The sequence below is a fragment of the Oncorhynchus tshawytscha genome, linkage group LG13, assembly GCF_018296145.1.
Source record: "Oncorhynchus tshawytscha isolate Ot180627B linkage group LG13, Otsh_v2.0, whole genome shotgun sequence".
NCBI lineage: Eukaryota > Metazoa > Chordata > Actinopteri > Salmoniformes > Salmonidae > Oncorhynchus > Oncorhynchus tshawytscha.
Window position 1 is genome coordinate 23,215,144 of NC_056441.1, and position 21,564 is coordinate 23,236,707.

The 21,564-nt window shown below is 41.9% G+C and overlaps 1 protein-coding gene across 3 annotated transcripts in view; it reads right to left on the bottom strand.

Annotated features, from left to right (window-relative positions):
* The window catches only part of LOC112264504 (SNF related kinase a), a 29,637-nt gene extending 11,776 nt beyond the window's left edge, over positions 1-17,861 (bottom strand). Inside the window, exons 1-2 of one of the 3 annotated variants that reach the window (XM_042295429.1) lie at positions 17,820-17,861; positions 202-537 (exon numbers count right to left, since the gene is read on the bottom strand). In XM_042295429.1, coding sequence (XP_042151363.1) covers positions 202-324 — 123 coding nt within the window. In that variant the 5' untranslated portion in view covers positions 325-537; positions 17,820-17,861. Of the gene's footprint in view, positions 1-201; positions 538-2,628; positions 2,904-17,610; positions 17,782-17,819 lie in introns of those variants that run through there. The other 2 variants (XM_042295428.1, XM_024441154.2) reach the window with 2 other exon arrangements.
* Positions 17,862-21,564: the final 3,703 nt, after the last annotated feature.

Consider the following 21,564-nt stretch of genomic DNA (forward strand, 5'->3'; position numbering starts at 1 on the left):
TATTCTTTATCCCTTTACACTTGTGTGTATAAGGTAGTAGTGGTGGAATTGTTAGGTTAGATTACTCGTTGGTTATTACTGCGTTGTCGGAACTAGAAGCACAAGCATTTCGCTACACTCGCATTAACATCTGCTAACCATGTGTATGTGACAAATCAAATTTGATTTGATTTGAAAAGACCAGGCAGACAGACAAGCTACCTTTTCTCCCGTGAAGACGTGGCGTGCTAGTTTGACCACGGCAAAGTGTCCTCGTCCCAACGTCTTGTCCAGGTCGTAGAGCCCGGCGATCTTCCCATCGTGACCCCTCTTGAACCCTGCCATGGCTGCTGGGGATTGGGATGAAGTTGGCCCTATATGCTGATATAAGATCAGTTTTGCATTTTAGAGTCTGGATAGTTGGGACGGTGAACTGATCCTGGATCTGTGCCTACGGGAGACCTCTACTGCCGTATGATGAATTTGGCTTTAGATTCTGATCTTAGATCAGTCTTCTGTTAGTGAATTGGAACTCATGGTGCAGTCTGCGTTCCAGCCCTGTGAGAGCGAAAGAAAGTGCGGGTTGAGGGGGAGAGAGGGAGGAAGGGGGTGGGAAGACAGGGGAGAAAGAGTTGATCATTTTCACACACATAGGAACCATTCCAACCACCATAGAGAAGGTTTAGGTACACACACGCATATGTCTGATTATACAATACTTCTTCCAGATAGGCGAAATGTTCCCCTTACAGGAATTCCTGCTCTGGTGCCAAGAACCACAGAGACATGACCGAACTGCTCCCAAGAACAGTCCTAAAAGGTGACTATTCAGGTGTGTCCGTGTGTGTGCACGTATCCACCTTTTTGCATTCACATTCTCAGATCAGTTCAGATGAACTGGGCAAGGGAAGAAAGGACATTTCAGACTACTGGTATGAACCCTAACCCTGCCCTGGGTAGGGCAAGGCTACCTCAATGTGAGGACACATTCCAACCAGACAGGCAGGCAAGCAGTAGGGCAGGCAGGGTGTTGTATAACTGTTCCAGTAGTGTGTATTGATTACCCTGTAAGCACAACTGTGACACACTGTACTATGAAGGGTCAGGGTCTACATTTCCAATTGACACTTCAACCACTCTCCACAATGTCAGCAAATATATACTGAACAAAAATATAAATGCAACAATTTAAAAGATTTTACAGAGTTACACTTCATATAAAGAAAATCAGTCAATTAAATTGATCCAGAGGATCCGAAACATGCTTAATGGGTGACATGTCTGGTGAGTACACAGGCCATGGAAGAACTGGGACATCTTCAGCTTCCAGGAATTGTGTACAGATCCTTCTAACATGGGGCCATGCATTATCTTGCTGAAACATGAAGTGATGGAGGCAGATGAATGGTATGCCAATGGGCCTCAGGATCTCATCAGGATATCCTTGTGCATTCAAATTGCTATCGATAAAATGCTATTGTGTTCGTTGTCTGTATCTTTTGCCTGCTCATACCATAACTCCACCACCACCACGGGGCACTCTGTTCACAACGTTGACATCAGCAAACCGCTCACCCAGACGACGCCATACACATTGGTCTGAGGACGGTTGGACGTACTGCCAAATTCTTTAAAACGATGTTGGAGGCGGCTTATGGTAGAGAAATTAACATGAAATTATCTGGCAACAGCTCTGGTGGACATTCCTGCAGTCAACATGCCAATTGCATGCTCCCTCAAAACTTGAGACATCTGAGGCATTGTGCTGTGTGACAAAACTGCACATTTTAGAGTTGCCTTTTATTGTCCCCAGCACAAGGTGCACCTGTGTAATGATCATGCTGTTTAATTAGCTTCTTGATATGCCACACCTGTCAGGTGGATGGATTATCTTGGCAAATGATAAATGCTCACTAACAGGGATGTAAACAAACGTGTGCACATCATTTGAGAGAAATAAGCTTTTTGTGTGGAACATTTTTGGGATCTTTTATTTCAGCTCATGAAACATGGGACCAACACTTTACATGTAGCGTTTATATGTTTTGTTCACTGTATAATAACTGCATTATTAATAATGATTTATTACTAATATTTAATAATTATTGTTTTTCTTATTTAAGTAGGATATGGCAGAAGAAAAATCAACAACCCTGGCCTGGCATTACAAAGCTGACAAACAACAACTGCAGAACCCTAGCTACTATTTTTGGAAGACTAAATAATTGAGATAAGTGACTATATTTTGGGGACAAACTATCTGGCCTCCCTGTAGGCTATCTGAGTGTGTCACTCTGCCAAGAGGTCTGGACCTTTATGGCACAGTGTTCATGTCAACACAGGACAACGCATGTGTCAACCCTTTCTTCCTCATCCAAAATGTGACAGGCTGTCAAAGCTATATGGTGAATGTTATTTGTTACCGACAAAGAAACCCGCAAAGCCATGGCTTTTCAATGGCATTGGCGAGGTAGGCAAGCGCAGTGTTGATACACAAATAAAGGTACAGTATAATTTTAATAGCCTACACAGTATAGGCTGATGGGCTTGTTTGGCAGATACAAAACATAAGGACGCCACTAAAAGCAAATACATAAAGATCCTATAGGCTACCTGTGTGTGGACGGTTACGGTATTTAGTTGACTTACCGCGCTGCGGTGAGTTGCAATGTAGGCTAATTCTGACCTTCCCGCTGTGTTCATTCGTTATAAGTCATTCAATGCAGGCTGCCTCGAAGAACGACCGTCGATTAGGCAACTAGGCTGTACAATGTGCTCTGATAACGTCAGTCTTCAGCCTTGTCAATAGCACTAGATTTAGTTAGATTGAGCACTGAAAATAACTGCGGCTAATTCAAAGCTTCCGTGTGTGAATCTGATAGATGCAGCAGTTCTCTCTCGCTCTCTGCTTTGGGGCGCATCGGTTCTAGTCATCTCTGACGTCAGAAGTACGTAAACCTGCAAACATCAACAACAAATAAACCACACCAGATGTATTTCTGTTTTTAAATTGACACACACACTACATATCGAATAAAAACTCGAGCACCCCCATATCAATGCAAATAAACACAAAATGGGAAACTACTAGCCCAAAACACTGTAATCACTGTAGAGGCCTTTATGCAGGTGCAGTGGGAGTATGTGTAGAGTGAAAGAGCAGGGAGGAAGAAGTGTAATTCTTTCAACATCTCCACTCCCAATATTCCAGTCCTGGCCATCATTGTTCCAGAGGAACCTTGGTGATAAAGTCAACATAGCAGAGGAGCCTCCTCTAAGGGTTGATCTTACTGGGCCCTCCTTGTTCTGCTCTCCTCACTCTCACACACACACACACACACACACACACACACAAACTTAAAGTTCCTCGGGGGACACATCACAGACAAACTGAAGTGGTCCACCCACACAGACAGTGTGGTGAAGAAGGCGCAACAGCGCCTCTTCAACCTCAGGAGGCTGAAGAAATTTGGCTTGTCACCTTAAACCTTCACAAAAGTTTACAGATGCACAATTGAGAGTATCCTGTTAGGCTGTATCACCGCCTGGTGCGGCAACTGCATCACCCACCACCGCAGGGCTCTCCAGATGGTGGTGTGGTCTGCACGACGTATCACCGGGGGCAAACTCCCTGCCCTCCAGGACACATACACCACCTATGTCACAGGAAGGCCAAAAAGATCATCAAGGAAACAACCACCCGAGCCACTGTCTGTTCACCCCGCTACCATTCAGAAGGTGAGGTCATCAAAGCTAGGACCGAGAGACAGAAGCTAATTTTCAATCTCAAGGCCATCAGACTGTTAAACAGCCATCACTAACAGAGGCTGTTGCCTACATACGACACTTTATTAATGCTACTTTACTCATTCGATATGTATATACTGTATTTTATACCATCTATTGCATCTTGCCTAAGCCGCTCGGTCATTGCTCATCCATGTATTTATATGTACATATTCTTATTCCATCCCTTTACTTAGATTTGTGTGTATTAGGTAGTTGTTGTGGAATTGTTAGATTACTTGTTAGATATTACTGCACTGGCAGAACTAGAAGCACAAACATTTTGCGACACTCGCAATAACATCTGCTAACCATGTGTGTGAGCAATAAAATTTGATTTGACTCACACACACACAGTATATGTTTTACTGTCCTTGTGGTGACCTAAAATTGATATGCATTCAAAATCATATTTTCCCTAACCCTTACCCCTAATTGTAACCCTAAACCTAACCCCTAAAAAGTATTTGTCCTTGTGGAGACCTGGGAAATGTCCCCACAAAGGAGATTTCCCTTGTTTTACTATCCTTATGGGGACTTTTGAGGAAATCCAGGACCCACAAGGATCGTCATAAGTGCATATGCACACACACACACGTTCTGCTGTTCTATTCTCAACATAATAACAGATGTAGATGAATGACCTTTGGAGAAAAATAGGTGTTATTGCAACAACTTTATACAGTTGTAATAACATTACTTTTTCTGGATTGGTGAGTACACATATTTTGCAAATGTTATCGCAGGTGCAGCGAAATGCTTATGTTCCTAGCTCCAACAATGCACTAATACCTAACAATACAAAACAATGCACACAAATTCCAAAAATAAAATAAAGGAAATACAAACATATTCAGATTTTCATGTAGATTTAAATCAAAACTGTAACTCGGCCACTCAGGAGCATTCAGTTTTCTTGGTGAGCTACTACAGTGTATATTTGGCCTTGTGTTTTAGGTTATTGCCCTGCTGAAAGGTGAATTCATCTCTCCCTGAAAAGCAGGCTGAATCAGGTTTTTTTTTGCAAACAGGATGCATGTTTTGGAATATATTTTCTTTCTGTAGAGGCTTCCTTCTTTTCACTCTGTCAATTAGGTTAGTAATGTGGAGTAACTACAATGTTGTTGATCCATCCTCAGTTTTTTTCCTATCACAGCCATTATGTTACAGCCTTATTCTGTACCTGCTCATGATGGCGCCGGAGGGGATGACTGCAGTCTTATCGGCTCTTAACCAACCATGCTGTTTTGTTTGTTTTTCGCAATGTTCGTAGCTTGATTTGTACATAATGTTGCTGCTACCATCTCTTATGACCAAAAAGAGCTTCTGGACATCAGAACTGCGATTTCTCACATCAAATTAGACTCTTTCTTCAAAGAGTCAGATGGGAGGGATATACTACAGACACACAACCAGGCCCCGATCCCCGTCATGCGCTGGAGAAGGAAACTGAGATTTTGCGGATAAAGATCAGGGTGCCTTGTGAGGACCAGGCGACGAGTGGCTAATCTGTCTCTGCCTTTCGTCCTGCTAGCTAACGTTAAATCGCTGGAAAATAAATGGGACAAACTGAAAGCATGTATATCCTACCAACGGGATATTAAAAACTGTAATATCCTATGTTTTACTCATGGCAGAACAACAACATTAAGAACATACAGCTGGCAGGTTATACACTCTATTGGCAGGATAGAACAACAGCCTCTGGTAAGACAGGGGGAGGGGGGCCTAACAATATATGTAAACAACAGCTGTTGCACGATATCTAAGGAAGTCTCAAGGTTTTGCTCGCCAGAGGTAGAGTATCTCATGATAAGCTGTAGACCACACTATCTACCTAGAGAGTTATCTGTTTTATTCATAGCTGTCTACATAACTCCACAGACTGATGCTGGCACCAAACCGTACTCAATGATCTGTATACCGCCATAAGCAAACAGGAAAACGCTAATCCAGAGGTGGTACTCCTAGTGGCCGGGGACTTTAATGCAGGGAAACTTAAATTAGTTTAACCTAATTACTATCAGCATGTTAAAATGTGCAACCAGAGGGGGAAAAATCCAGACCACCTTTACTGCACACACAGAGACACATACAAAGCTCTCCCTCGCCCTCCATTTGGCAAAAATGTAAAGCAGGAAGCACCAGTGACACGGTCTATAAAAAAGTGGTCAGATGAAGCAGATGCTATAACTACAGGACTGTTTTGCTAGCACATACTGGCATTTGTTCAGGGATTCTTCAGATGGCACTAAGGAGTACACCACATCAGTCACTGGCTTTATCAATAAGTGCATTGAGGACATCGTCGTCACAGTGACTGTACGTACATACCCCAACCAGAAGCCATGGATTACAGGCAACATTCACACTGAGCTAAAGGGTAGTGCTGACGCTTTCAAGGAGCGTGACTTCCAACCCGGAAGCTTATAAGAAATCCCCCTATGCCCCCCAACGAACCACAAAACAGGCAAAGCGTCAATAAAGGGCTAAGATCGAATCGTACTACACCGACTCCGATGTTCGTTGGATGTGGCAGGGCTTGCAAACTATTACAGACTACAAAGGGAAGCACAGCCGAGAGCTGCCCAGTGACATGAGCCTACCAGACGAATAAATAAATAACTTCTATGCTCGCTTCGAGGCAAGTAACACTAAAACATGCAAGAGAGCATCAGCTGTTCCAGACGAGTGTGTGATCACGCTCTCCGCAGCCGATGTGAGTAAGACCTTTAAACAGGTCAACATTCACAAGGCCGCAGGGCCAGACGGATTTCCAGGACGTGTACTCCGAGCATGCGCTGACCAACTGGCAAGTGTCTTCACTGACATTTTCAACCTCTCCCTGACTGAGTCTGTAATACCAACATGTTTCAAGCAGACCACCATACTCCCTGTGCCCAAGAACACAAAGGTAGCCTGCCTAAAAGACTACCGACCCATAGCACTCACATATGTCGCCAAGAAATGCTTTGAAAGGCTGGTCATGGCTCACATCAACACCAGTATCCCAGAAACCCTAGACCCACTTCAATTTGCATACCACAACAACAGAGCCACAGATTATGCAATCTCTATTGTACTCCACACCGACCTTTTACACCTGGACAAAAGGAACACCTATGTGAGAATGCTATTCTTTGACTACAGCTATTCTTTGACTACAGCTTAGCTTTTAACACCATACTGCCCTCAAAGCTCATCACGAAGCCAAGGATCCTGGGCGCTTAACACCTCCATCTGTAACTGGATCCTGGACTTCCTGACGGGCCACCCCCAGGTGGTAAGGGTAGGTAACAACACATCCGCCACTCTGATCCTCAACACAGGGGCCCATCAGGGGTACGTGCTCAATCCCCTCCTGTACTCCCTGTTCACTCATGACTGCACAGCCAGGCACTACTCCAACACCATCATTAAATTTGCTGATGACACAACAGTTGTCGTGTCTTTGGCTATGCCGGATTAAGTGAAATGATATGCTATTCTATGAAATAATTTCTCTAATTAATATTACCTGAATAAGCTAATCAGGTAGATAATTAACTAGAAAGTGTAGTTAAACTCTTAAAGACCTGGTAATCTTTTACATCAATAGCAGTCAATATTTAATCCTCACCTTATTTAGTCTCAATCAAGAATTTACAACTTTCAGATATCTTCACGAACCCTGGCTAACAAGTTGAATCAGCAATACAAAATTTGGTTTAATTATTTACTAAATCATCACACAGAATGGATCATACATTGATTACAAATTATGTCAAAGAAAACGTCCCTGGTGGACGGAACAGATACGACGGCTGGTTACACAAAGATGGTTTTGGGTTTGAGTGAAAGAGCGGGAACACTGAGGAACAAAGGGAGAAGCTATACTATTGTAAATACAGAATCTTATGCATTCTACATAACCGCCCATTTGAAAAAGGAGAATGCAATAAATATTTAATCTGAGCTGCGCTTCGGTAGATTGGTCGTCGATGGAAGGCCGGTTTCTCCTTTATGAATCTCTGGTCCTCTGAAGACTGTCTAGTGGTGAACTGGAGCGTGGTAGAAAGGATACTCTGTCCGTCCTCTCCTAGCCCACGCTTAGCGACTGCTGCTAACTCAACGGCTAGGAGGTATCACTTCTGGAGTGAATAAGAATTCAAAGTTCATACCAAGTTTCCATGCTAAATGCTCATGCTATATTCTGGCTGGTATAGTCGAAATTCATCCTTCCAGCATGTAGGTTGTCAACTTCACATTGTAATTCTATGCTAATTTCGTTAGAGAACCAAGGTTGGCTTAGTTCTGTAGGTGGTCTTTGTCCTTTCAACGCGGGGATCTTAAGTCCACACGTCCTTGGAACAGCTTATTATCTGAGCCCTTTTAAATGTAGGACTGTCGCACTAACGTCCTCGGGAACAGAAAGTTACATTTTCGGCAAGGGCTTTATATAGGAGGGGAGAGAAGGATGTGTTTCATAGTTTATAAACAATGTCTGTTCACATGGGCAGGGCCACTGAGTGGAGCATAGTTCACTCATGAAAACCCAATTCTCTCATTTGGAAGCTAAAATTACATTTAATCTTTTCACAAATAGTTTCATATTTAAACGTTTAAATTGCGCAACAATTCCATGTGAATCTGATAACTATAATGTGTAGACTTTCCAAGATACAGTTTATGTCGTCCTATCATCAGTAATCATGTCTCAGAAGCCAACTGAACTGACATTATATTCATTAAGTCCCAACGCATATTTTCAACTGGTTCAACTTCTGTAGAGTCAAGAGATAGGAAAGGGAGAAAGGTATTTATGCGGGGATCATAAACCTCACCCGCAGGCCAACGTCATGACACAGTGGTAGGCCTGATCACCGACAACGATGAGACAGCCTATAGGAAGGAGGTCAGAGATCGGACCATGTTGTGCAAGGACAACCTCTCCCTCAATGTGATCAAGACAAAGGAGATGATTGTGGACTACAGGAAAAGGAGGACCGAGCATGCCCCCATTCTCATCGACAGGGCTGTAGTGGAGCAGGTTGAGAGCTTCAAGTTCCTTGGCGTCCACATCACCAACAAACTAACATGGTCCAAGCACACCAAGAAAGTTCTGAAGAGGGCACGACAAAACGAATTCCCCCTCAGGAGACTGAAAAGATTTGGCATGGGTCCTCAGATCCTAAAAAGGTTTTACAGCTGCACCATCGACAGCATCCTGACTGGTTGCATCACTGCCTGGTATGGCAATTGCTCGGTCTCCGACCGCAAGGCATTACAGAGGGTAGTGTGTACGGCCCAGTACATCACTGGGGCCAAGCTTCCTGCCATCCAAGACCTCTATACAAGGCAGTGTCAGAAGAAGGCCCAAAAAATTGTCAAAGACTCCAGCCACCCTAGTCATAGACTCTTCTCCGTACAGCAAATGGTACCGGAGCACCAAGTCTAGGTCCAAGAGACTTCTAAACAGCTTCTACCCCCAAGCCATAAGACTCCTGAACAGCTAATCAAATGGCTGCCGCACCCCACCTCTTCCACGCTACTGCTACTCTCTGTATTACCTATGCATAGTCACTTGAATAACTCTACCTACATGTACATATTACCTCAACACCAGTGCCCCCGCACACTGACTCTGTACCGGTACCCCCTGTATATAGCCCCATTATTGTTATTTACTGCTGCTCTTCAATGATTTGTTATTCTTATCTCAATTTTGTTATTTTTTATGTTTTAGGTATTTTCTTAAAACTGCATTGTTGGTTAAAGGCTTGTAAGTAAGCATTTCACTGTAAGGGCTACACCTGTTGCATTCGGCCAATGTGACAAATAAAATTTGATTTGATCCTTCTTAAATGGATTAAATAAATACAAATTCCTCATTAATCTACTCACAATACCTCATAATGACAAAGCAAAACCTGTTTTTTAGACATTTCAGCTACTTTATTAAAAATTAAAAACAGAAATACCTTATTTGCATAAGTATTCAGACCCTTTACTATGAGACTCAAAATTGAGCTCAGATGCATCCTGTTTCCATTGATCATAGTTGAGATGATTCTCAAACTTGTTTGGAGTCCACCTGTGTTAAATTAAATTGATTGGGCATGATTTGGAAAGGCACACACCTGTCTATATACGTTGTTGGCAGTGCATGTCAGAGCAAAAACCAAGCCATGAGGTCAAAGGAATTGTCCGTAGATCTCAGAGACAGGATTGTGTCGAGGCACAGATCTGGGGAAGGGTACCAAAACATGTGTGTCACCAAGACTCTTCCTAGAGGTGCCTGCCCATCCAAACTGAGCAATGGGGGACAAAGTCCTTGGTCAGGGAGGTGACCAATAACCCAAATGGTCACTGACAGAGCTCCAGAGTTCCTCTGGGGAGATGGGTGAACCTTCTAGAAGGACAATCATCTCTGCATTACTTCACCAATCAGGACTTTATGGACTCTCAGACCATCAGCAACAAGATTCTCTGGTCTGATGAAACCAAGTTTGAACTCTTTGGCTTGATTGCCAAATGTCACGTCTGGAGGAAACCATCGCCTGGCCAATACCATCCCTACAGTGAAGCATGGTGGTGGCAGCATTATGCTGTGGGATGTTTTTCAGCGGCAGGGACTGGGAGACTAGTCAGGTTCGAGGGAAGGATTAACGTAGCAAAGTACAGAGAGATCCTTGATGAAAACCTGCTCCAGAGCACTCAGGACCTCAGACTGGGGCAAAGGTTCACCTTCCAACAGGACAACGACCCTAAGCACACAGCCAAGACAACGTAGGACTGACTTCGGGACAAGTCTCTGAATGTCCTTGAGTGGCCCAGCCAGAGCCCGGACTTGAACCGGACCTAACATCTCTGGAGAGACCTGAAAATAGCTGTGCAGTGACGTTCCCCATCCAACCTGACAGAGCTTGAGAGGATCTGCAGAGAAGAATGGGAGAAACTCCCCAAATACAGGTGTGTCAAGCTTGTAGTGTCATACCAAAGAAGAGTCGAGGCTGTAATCGCTTCAACAAACTATTGAGTAAAGGGTCAGCATACTTATGTAAATGTGATGTGTATTTTTTTTAAATAAATTAGCAAACATTTATAAAAACCTGTTTTTGCTTTTTCATTATGGGGTATTGTGTGTAGATTGATTAGGGAAAATGAATTTAGTACATTTTAGCACAAGGCTGTATTGTAACAAAATGTGGAAAAAGTCAACAGGTCTGAATACTTTCTGAATGCACTGTATGCATGCCTCCAGAATGGGACTAAAAGCCCACTCCGTATTCCTCTTCTCCATTAACGGCCTCTTGGAGCAGCCCCTGTGATGAGTGGAAGTGCCTTGGGGGTACAAATAAAGGAAAATTGAATTTCTGGTTGAAAGGCTGTCACTCACCAGCATATCTAATATCTCAGCTGTAGGTAATAATGCAATAAACACTGCGCAAATCATGTAAGAAATAACAACAAAATAATAACAAAACTTTAAAAAAAAATATATACACACTGTTTGCTAGGAACAGGGTGACTGTGTCTGTCAATGCCATCTTGTTTCTGTTCCTCTCCAGGGCCATGACTAGAGAACACTTGATTAGCCTTCTAATTATTCACCTCTTACAGTGCTTAACGAGTCAGATCTGTTTAATTACATGAAGTAGGTCTCTCTGCAATCCATGTGAGTGCTCTGTTGGTCTGACTTAACTTTGTATCAATACATTTTTGTTCTGCCTTTTTTAACCAAAAATGACCTGTCCTTAGAAAGGGCAATGAACAGGAGATCTGGCTGGACTAATAACTAGCACACATCTGACCCTCCCCCTGCCCTATTGGTGTCCTGTGACTGTTAGTGTGAACTAAAACAGGCCTGGCAGGGCTAATAACTAGCACACATCTGACCTTCCCCCCTGCCCTATTAGTGTCCTGTGACTGTTAGTGTGAACTAAAACAGGCCTGGCAGGGCTAATAACTAGCACACATCTGACCCTCCCCCTGCCCTATTAGTGTCCTGTGACTGTTAGTGTGAACTAAAACAGGCCTGGCAGGGTTAATAACTGACTGTTATGTAATATTTACAACACTTCACTGAGATATCAGTAAGTAGGACCAGGGACATATATTCAGCAGAGTCCTGAAGCTAGTTAGGTTAATGCCCTGACTGTGAACCTGGGTTTTTGAACCTGGTTTGTCTGCATCCAAAAGGGTGTTACCCCGAGTTTAAAGGGATAATCCACCTCCAGAAATAAAAATCATTAAATTCTTGTCAATTTGGTGAAAGCCTGTTTGTGAAAGCCAAACAATTTTCTCCATGATTTAACTTGTAAACGGTCCATCTGTAAAATTAGGAAGTCGTGTAGGAACGTGTCATAGCTACATGGTTCTTGTCACTACAAATAGAGGATAACACACCATCACATGTCATTACCACCAGATCAACAATTCAGCCAGTATATGGTATGGGCATACTTGTCTAGAACACATCCATCCATTTATATTGTCATGACAGTGTATATATTTCATTTAGATGATGTGCACAATCTAAACAGTGTAGCAAATTATTCAACTCAGTTTCTCCTTCAAGTACCATCTCGCAATGCGCCCTGTGTGTCTGTGGGGAAACATGGGAAAGGGTCGTTGTTACCATAGCAACATGCTCTGCACTCGCTCTGGGCGGAGAACTGCACGTTGAACTCGGTGAGATACACTCCCCCAAATTGATAGTGCAGTTAGTTTAGGTCATTTTACAGGTAGCTACCTACTTCACATGCTGATATTGACTTTGGTATTATTGTGTGTAGCTATGTTTGCTTGCTTGTCGTTGATTTTCACAACAATTTTCACATTTCTACCAACCTTGTTATAACAGACAAAATAAACATTTGTTCACAAAAACACAAAAAAAAATGCACATGTTTTATTTAACACAGGAATTAGTGGTTTGGTGTTGTTGTCCTTTATGTCCTGTTCTCTTTTAGGGTGTCTTTTACAGATGAGCACTGCACAAATAAATCAAACATACTAACAAATGAAGACAATTATTATTTTTTAATTAACTAGGCAAGTCAGTTAAGAACAAATGATTATTTACAATGACGGCCTACCCCGGCCAAACCCTAACAACACTGGGCCAATTGTGCGCACTATGGGACTCCCAATAACGGCCAGTTGTGGTACAGCCTGGAATCGAACCAGGGTCTGTAGTGACACCTCTAGCACTGAGATGCAGTGACTTAGACCACTGCGCCACTCGGAAGCCCTATATTTTAAACACATAAAGGGTGAAAATTAAATGAAAAGCAGCTTTACCACCCAACTCTCTGAGGACTGAAGGGGCCTCCAGTGTTGTCCAAGCCGGAGACCGGGTTTGGTCATTTCTAAGTCTAAATTTAATTACTTATGATAGATATATAGGAAGTTTCAGCATGAGTGCTTTGTAGATAAACACAAGAAAATGCTGCTCTCTCCTTACATACAAAGAGGCGCAACCCACTTTTTGATACAAAACACAATGTGAGTTCTACAGTCGTGGCCAAAAGTTGAAAATGACACAAATATTAATTTTCAAAGTTTGCTGCTTCAGTGTCTTTAGATATTTTTGTCAGATGTTACTATGGAAATCCTGAAGTATAATTACAAGTATTTCAGTGTCAAAGGCTTTTATTGACAATTACATGAAGTTGATGCAGAGTCAATATTTGCAGTGTTGACCCTTCTTTTTCAAGACCTCTGCAATTCGCCCTGGCATGCTGTCAATTAACTTCTGGGCCACATCCTGACTGATGGCAGCCCATTCTTGCACAATCAATGCTTGGAGTTTGTCAGAATTTGTGGGGTTTTGTTTGTCCACCAGCCTCTTGACGATTGACCACAAGTTCTCAATGGGATTAAGGTCTGGGGAGTTTCCTGGCCATGGACCCAAAATATTGATGTTTTGTTCCCCGAGCCACTTAGTTATCACTTTTGCCTTATGACAAGGTGCTCCATCATGCGGTGGAAAAGGTGTTGTTCGTCACCAAACTATTCCTGGATGGTTGGAAGAAGTTGCTCTCAGGAGGATGTGTTGGTACCATTCTTTATTCATGGCTGTGTTCTTAGGAAAAATTGTGAGTGAGCATACTCCCTTGGCTGAGAAGCAACCCCACACATGAATGGTCTCAGGATGCTTTACTGTTGGCATGACACAGGACTGATGGTAGCGCTCACCTTGTCTTCTCCGGACAAGCTTTTTTTCCAGATGCCCCAAAAAAAATCGGAAAGGGGATTCATCAGAGAAAATGACTTTATTAGTCCTCAGCAGTCCAATCCCTGTACCTTTGGCAGATTATCTGTCTGTCCCTGATGTTTTTTCTGAAGAGAAGTGGCTTCTTTGCTGCCCTTCTTGACATTGGGCCATCCTCCAAAAGTCTTCGCCTCACTGTGCGTGCAGATGCACTCACACCTACCTGCTGCCATTCCTGAGCAAGCTCTGTACTTGTGGTGCCCCGATCCCGCAGCTGAATCAACTTTAGGAGACAATCATGGCGCTTGCTGGACTTTCTTGGGTGCCCTGAAGCCTTCTTCACAACAATTGAACCGCTCTCCTTGAAGTTCTTGATGATCCAATAAATGGTTGATTTAGGTGCAATCTTACTGGCAGCATGGCAAAGAGGGACTTTGCAAGTAATTGCAATTCATCTGATCACTCTATAACATTCTAAAAAATCTAAAATGGACAAAATAGCCTGGACAATTTTACAAAACATATTAACAAAAGACATTTATAAACATAGGTCTCCAATACTCTGAACTGATAGATATAATAACACCTTAATCTAAAATGTACATAAAAATAGCCTGGACAAATTACTTCCAATTATCAAAAGTTCAACATGCTTTATTTGTGTAAAAGAAACCAACCTTGAACTTCAACTTCTTCACCAGCTCACTGACATGTTCTTTAAATGACAGTTTGTCATCAAGCCAGATACCAAGAAATATTTAGGAAAGAACTCACTCAATTTGTGTACCGTTCAAACTAGTCATTCCAAATTCATTTAAATCTGGGTTATGGGACCTAGAAAAAAAGCATGTTTTTTGTTTTGTTTGCATTAACTTTAGATTCATAGTGACCTCTGCAGTGCTTGACAATCAGACTTTAAATGTGAAAATGCTTGGCCAACCGATGGAGCAATGGAATACAACACCATCAGCAGCATACAAACTAATATATTTTTTACAGCATTACCAATGTTATTTATATAGATTGTAAACCGTAGTGGGCGGAATATCAAACCTTGGGGCACCCCTTTATTTTTTTTAAATTGTACCTTTATTTTACTAAGCAAGTCAGTTAAGAACTTGCCTAACGACAGATTTGTACCTTGTCAGCTCAGGGATTTGAACTTGCAACCTTTCGGTTACTAGTCCAACGCTCTAACCACTAGGCTACCCTGCCGCCCCATTTATGTAACTCAAAGAACTCAGCTTTGAACCCATCTACCTTGATGCCCTGAGCTATATCATTAAGATCATTATGAAACAAGCATCAGTACCCAACCCTATTGAGTACAGCTTATTCAACAGAATAAAATGGTTTACAGTATCAAAAGCTTTTCACAAGTCTACAAACATGGAAGCACAATTCTTTCTAGAATCTAAGGTCTTTGCAATATAATTTACAACAAGCTAATGTTTATGTCTGATTCCAGATTGATTAAACATTAAGAATATAATTTACAACAAGCTAATGTTTATGTCTGATTCCAGATTGATTAAACATTAAGAATATAATTTACAACAAGCTAATGTTTATGTCTGATTCCAGATTGATTAAACATTAAGAATATAATTTACAACAAGCTAATGTTTATGTCTGATTCCATATTGATTAAACATTAAGAATATAATTTACAACAAGCTAATGTTTACGTCTGATTCCAGATTGATTAAACATTAAGAATATAATTTACAACAAGCTAATGTTTATGTCTGATTCCAGATTGATTAAACATTAAGAATATAATTTACAACAAGCTAATGTTTATGTCTGATTCCAGATTGATTAAACATTAAGAATATAATTTACAACAAGCTAATGTTTATGTCTGATTCCAGATTGATTAAACATTAAGAATATAATTTACAGATAGAAAATAATGTAGCTGTTTGTTGACCAATGATTCTAGTATTTTCGCAAGACGGAGCCTGGAAATAGGTTGAAAATGATCGAGATCACTACTATCCTCGCCCGTGTGGAGTGGTAGCACAAAAGCTGCTTTCCACACTTTTGGAATATTTCATGATACTAAATAACAAATGTGTGTAACTGAGGCAGCAATGACGGGCACTGCATACTTCTGCAAAGACGGGTCCAAATTGTCAGCCTCTAATGACTTCTTCGTGTCAATAGCTAATAAGGCAGCAAGAACTTCTGTTTTTGTGAGTTGCCAAAAAGAAAAACCCTGACTACTATTCCCCAAGTCACGTGAGGTTGGCTGATAATTAATCGAGGCAACTGGAGGCTGTATGTTGCCAAGACCAGTATGACCACCATTTATTTCAAACAGAAAACCAGTTGAGATAAAAAAAATAAATAATTATAAATGCTGACAAAAAGCATCACAAATCTGAACTTTTTCAGTCAAATTACTTGAATTAATGGTTTTCCAGAATTTAGAGGGCTCAATAACAGTCTGCCACAGCAAAGTAGTTTGATATGGCCGGTTTAACCGAGGCGGTGCACTTATTTCTCAATTGCCTAAATAGCTGTCAATCAGCTAACGAGACTGTTTGTCTAGCCTTGAACCAGGCTTGATTTCTTATCAAGAGATCTGAAAGTACCCGAGAGAACCGTGAATTAGTTCGGTTTTTGACTTGAAAAAGGGACCTGTTTATCAGTCAGAGACGTAAAAATGGAAGAGAAAATTTAAAATTTCCAAACAGGGTCTGGTATAGAGTTATATAGTTGAAAAAAAGCTCAGAATAATGTAGATCATGAAGAAATTCCTGGGGTGACATTTAAAAATGATATGAGAGTTTTTCAATTTGGTATCACTAATGCAAGCAAGCAACAGGGCTGTGGTCGCTGAAATCATTTGCAAAAACATCAATAGCCAAATTACTTATAGAGACGGTTAGCCAGGATAAGGTCAATGAGGAGTCTGCTAGTTTTTCTTTACATTAATCCGAGTGGGTTTCGTTATTAGCTGAGCAGAGTTGAACTCAAGACAAATATTCTTAAACTGATCTGAATCAAGATTTAGATCTCCCAACACAACCAGTTCAGATATCAGAAATGGTTTAAATAAATCAGAAATAATACCAAACAGCCTCGGCCGAAGCAGCTGTTGTGCATATATGCATATTTTGGCTTACAGACAATTTTATAACCAACAGCTCACACTTTTTTGAGATTTTACCCCCCCCTTATCCATAATCAAACTATTCAGCCAGACCACTGAGATAACCAGAACGTCTCTGCTAGTGTCATGCACATAGACATCCAGAAATTCCAGTTTAGACATTATTCGCATATTTACATATTACAATCCAACCTCTCTGCGAGATTTGAAAACAGCCGAAGTATCCATGGTGACAGAAGAGTCAACAGAACTGGATATGCTAGCCACAATAAACTTCCTGGTTGGATTAAAAATTGAGCTAATAGTAGAATTCAGGTAAATGTGCACACGATTACTATGACAATACCCATGCTTATGAGCACATGTAGCAAAACGATGATATAAAACTATTAATAGCATAGATGCGCTAAGTGGGTTCCTTGAGAGTGCAAAAACTAACAGGCACAGAATTACTATTTACAATACGTCTATTAACACGGGAAGCTGTGGCGGAATGATATTGCTGTGATCTAATGGGAGTAAATACCTTCGAGGAGCTTGATTTGATCAGTCAATGCCTCAGCGTTGACTTGTAGATGGCATCAACGTCAGTGTAAATTTAACAGCAACAATACATCCAAAGTGATGTGGTTTTCCCCCATAACATTTTGTTACATTACAGACTTATTTTAAAATGGATTAAATAAATAAAAGATCCTCAGCAATCTACAAACACAAAATTAGAAACAGAAATACCTTATTTATTCAGGCCCTTTGCGATGAGACTCGAAATTGAGCACAGGTGCATCCTGTTTCCATTGATCATCTTTGAGACGTTTCAACAACTTGATTGGAGTCCACCTGGGGTAAATTAAATTGATTGGACATGATTTGGAAATGCACACAGCTGTCTATATAAGGTTCCACGGTTGACAGTGTATGTCAGAGCAAAAACCAAGCCATGAGGTTAAAGGAATTGTCTGTAGAGCTGGTGGTGGCAGAATCATGCTATGGAGATGTTTCTCAGCGGCAGGGACTGGGAGACTGGTCAGGATCGGCGTAAAATTGAACGTAGCAAAGTACAGAGAGATCCTTGGTGAAAACCTGCTCCAGAGCTCTCAGGAGCTCAGACTGGGGCGAAGGTTCATCTTCCAACAGGGCAACAACCCTAAGCACACAGCCAAGACAACGTAGGAGTGGCTTCAGGACAAGTCTCTGAATGTCCTTGAGTGACCTAGCCAGAGTATGGACTTAAACCTGATAGAACATCTCTGGAGAGTCCTCAAAATAGCTGTGCTATTTATAGACAAACATTGACAGAAGAATGGCATTACTGAAGAGCTCTGACTTTCAACGTGGCACCATCATAGGATGCCTCCTTTCCAACAAGTCAGTTTGTCAAATTTCTGCCCTGCTAGAGCTGCCCCGGTCAGCTGTAAGTGCTGTTATTGGGAAGTGGAAATGTCTATGAGCAACAACGCCTCAGCCGCAAAGTGGTAGGTCACACAATCTCACAGAAAGGGACCGCAGAGTGCTGAAGCGCTTATCGTGTAAAAATTGTCTGTCCTCAGTTGCAATACTCACTACCGAGTGCCAAACTGCCTTGAAGCACAAGATCTGTTCGCTGGGAGCTTCATGAAATGGGTTTCCATGTCCAAGCCGCCGCACACAAGCCTAAGATCATCATGCGCAATGCCAAGCGTTGGCTGGAGTAGTGTAAAGCTTGCCTCCATTGGAGCAGTGGAAATGTGTTTTCTTGAGTGATGAATCATGCTTCACAATCTGGGTTTGGCAGCTGCAAGGAGAACGCTAAATGCCCGAATGCATGAAGCAAACTGTAAAGTTTCGTGGAGGAGGAATAATGATTATGGGGCTGTTTTTCATAGTTCGGGTTAGGCCATTTAGTTCCAGTGAAGGGAAATCTTAACGCTATACAATAACATTCTAGATGATTCTGTGCTTCAAACTTTGAGGCAACAGTTTGGGGAAGACTCTTTCCTGTTTCAGCATGACAATGCGAGGTCCATACAGAAATGGTTTGTCGAGATCGGTGTGGAAGAACTTAACTGGCCTGCACGGAGCCTTGACCTGTATCCCATTGGGATGAATTGGAACACCAACTGCGAGCCAGGCCTAATCACCTAACATCAGTTCCCAACCACATTAATGTGCTTGTGGCTGAATGGAATAAAGTCCCTGCAGCAATGTTCCAACATCTAGTGGAAAACCTTCCCAGAGGAGTAGAGGCTGTTATAGCAGCAAAGGGGGGACCAACTCCACATTAATGCCTATGATTTTGGAATCAAATTTTATTGGTCACATACAGATTGTTAGCAGATATTGCGAGTGTAGCGAAATGCTTGTGCTTCTAGTTCCGACAAATGTTGAGATGTTCGACGAGCAGGTGTCTACATATTTTCGGTCATGTAGTGTATTTCTATATAAAAAACAGGGCATTTGAAGACCTTGAGTGAACCAAGTGTGTTCTGCAGCTTTCACATAGTAGCGAGACACTGCCAAACTGATCACTATCTTTAGAGGACGTGTCAAATTGGCCAACAATCTCTTATCTTCTGTTAGATAGAAGCTGTTCTCACCCCCCTCATTATCCTGAGCCTAGCAGCATCTCAGATTGTTCCATTTTTGGTTCCCCATCCCTCCTGCCCTGACCAGAGATGGTGAGAGAAGCACCCTCAAACAATCACACACACCCCCCATCTCGCCTGTAGTCCAGAAGAACCCGCCCTCTTCATCTAGCCCCACACACAGCAGGGTAGTGCTACTGACAATATACTTACTTCTCCCTGGTGCATTCATTTAAGATCTTGAACATACCCCTAGAATATTCTTTAAACTTTCAATAAGGCAAGTCTATCCCTCAGAATATGTGAACAGCGTTGGTCACTTAGAAAAGTACCACAAACCCAATTTTAGCTTGTTGACGTTTCTCAATCTTTTACCATCACCTAGTGGATGAAAAGAGAATAGCAGCGGCCTTTCTCATACCATATACCACGGTGCCAGTTACCATTTTAAACAGATACTCTCGCAACTGAATTAGTAAAGGAAACTGTACATAAACGACCATAATTTCATGCCAACTAAAGTAGTGATTTGTTAATCATTCGTGTTATTCAAGTGAGCCTTTCCTTACAGTAAATTAATTAGAGCAGTCTTCATCAGCCCAGACAATTGTGATTCTGTGACCTGTAATTGTTTGAAGGTCTGGAAGTCTGCAATGCAGTTTATACAATCATAATATGCGTGTGTGATTCACACTCTTTTCATGGTATTTCTATATTCTAGGTTATATTACGTTTCACCCTTCTGAAACTGGACAGATGCGGCTTTAGCATTGACACACCACAATGAACGGATAACAGCAGGGGATGGCCACGGTAAATTAGAGTTCAAATTCTTGGTGGCGATTCAACACACAGATTAGTGTGTAGAATTTAGCAGAAAATGTAATTCCATATTATAGTAAAGAAATTACGGCCACCTACTGCTTCTAACGGATCGTCGTCGCAGTGTCTTAATGCTGTTCATTGGTGGCATGTTTCGTCACGTTTGGTTTGGACTGATACCCATCTGAGCATTCTACTCAATGCACCGTCAACGAGCGCTGATGAAGACAATCAAAAGTGCATTAGTGGCTTGGAAATACAATGCCATTCACAGGAGGCAAATACTGTAATTATAAGGAAAACCTGTTGTCACCATTTTGATATCGCCAGATTGACTTTAGATGCAGTATAACGTTAGCTAACATCGAGGGGACACCGGATTTTAGCCAGTTAGCTAGCAATGCTACCGTTATGTTTGACTTACTGTGCTAGCTAATGACATTGCCATGCCGTAAGTAAGTTGTACGACATGATAATGCTGGCAAAGTTGTTCCCACTAAACATTTGACTACTTTATAAATATAATCTTATTTCGAGCCACTAGTGTAACTTAAGACGGAACAGTAGTTGGCACCCATTCAGAATGACTCTGGTAACCACCAGTCAGACTTGTCACTGTTCTCAGTGCTACCGCACGGCAAGCGGTACCTGAGCGACACGTCTAGTTCCAACAGCTTCTATCCCCAAGCCATAAGACTGCTGAACAATTAATCAAATGACCATCCGGACTATTGCATTTACACTTCTACTGGCTGTTCCCGCACATTGACTCGATACCGGTATCCCCTGTATTTAGCCTTTTAATTTGAGTTAATATTTTATTAAAACTGCATTGTTGGTCTTGTAATTAAGCATTTCACGTTAAGGTTTCCACCTGCTGTATGCGGCATACGTGACAAATCAAACGTGATTAGACTATTGCGCTGTGGGTAGAGTGGCTTGGAGGATGTTCAGAACAATGGCATGAAGACCCAGGTGGAGGTGCAACGTTGTGAATTCAGAAGTGTATAGAATGTTAGAGGTGAGTGTCATCAGCTTTTAGATAGTCCTGTGATTGACAGGTGGGCAGTAGTAAATACAAGAGGACAAAGGAG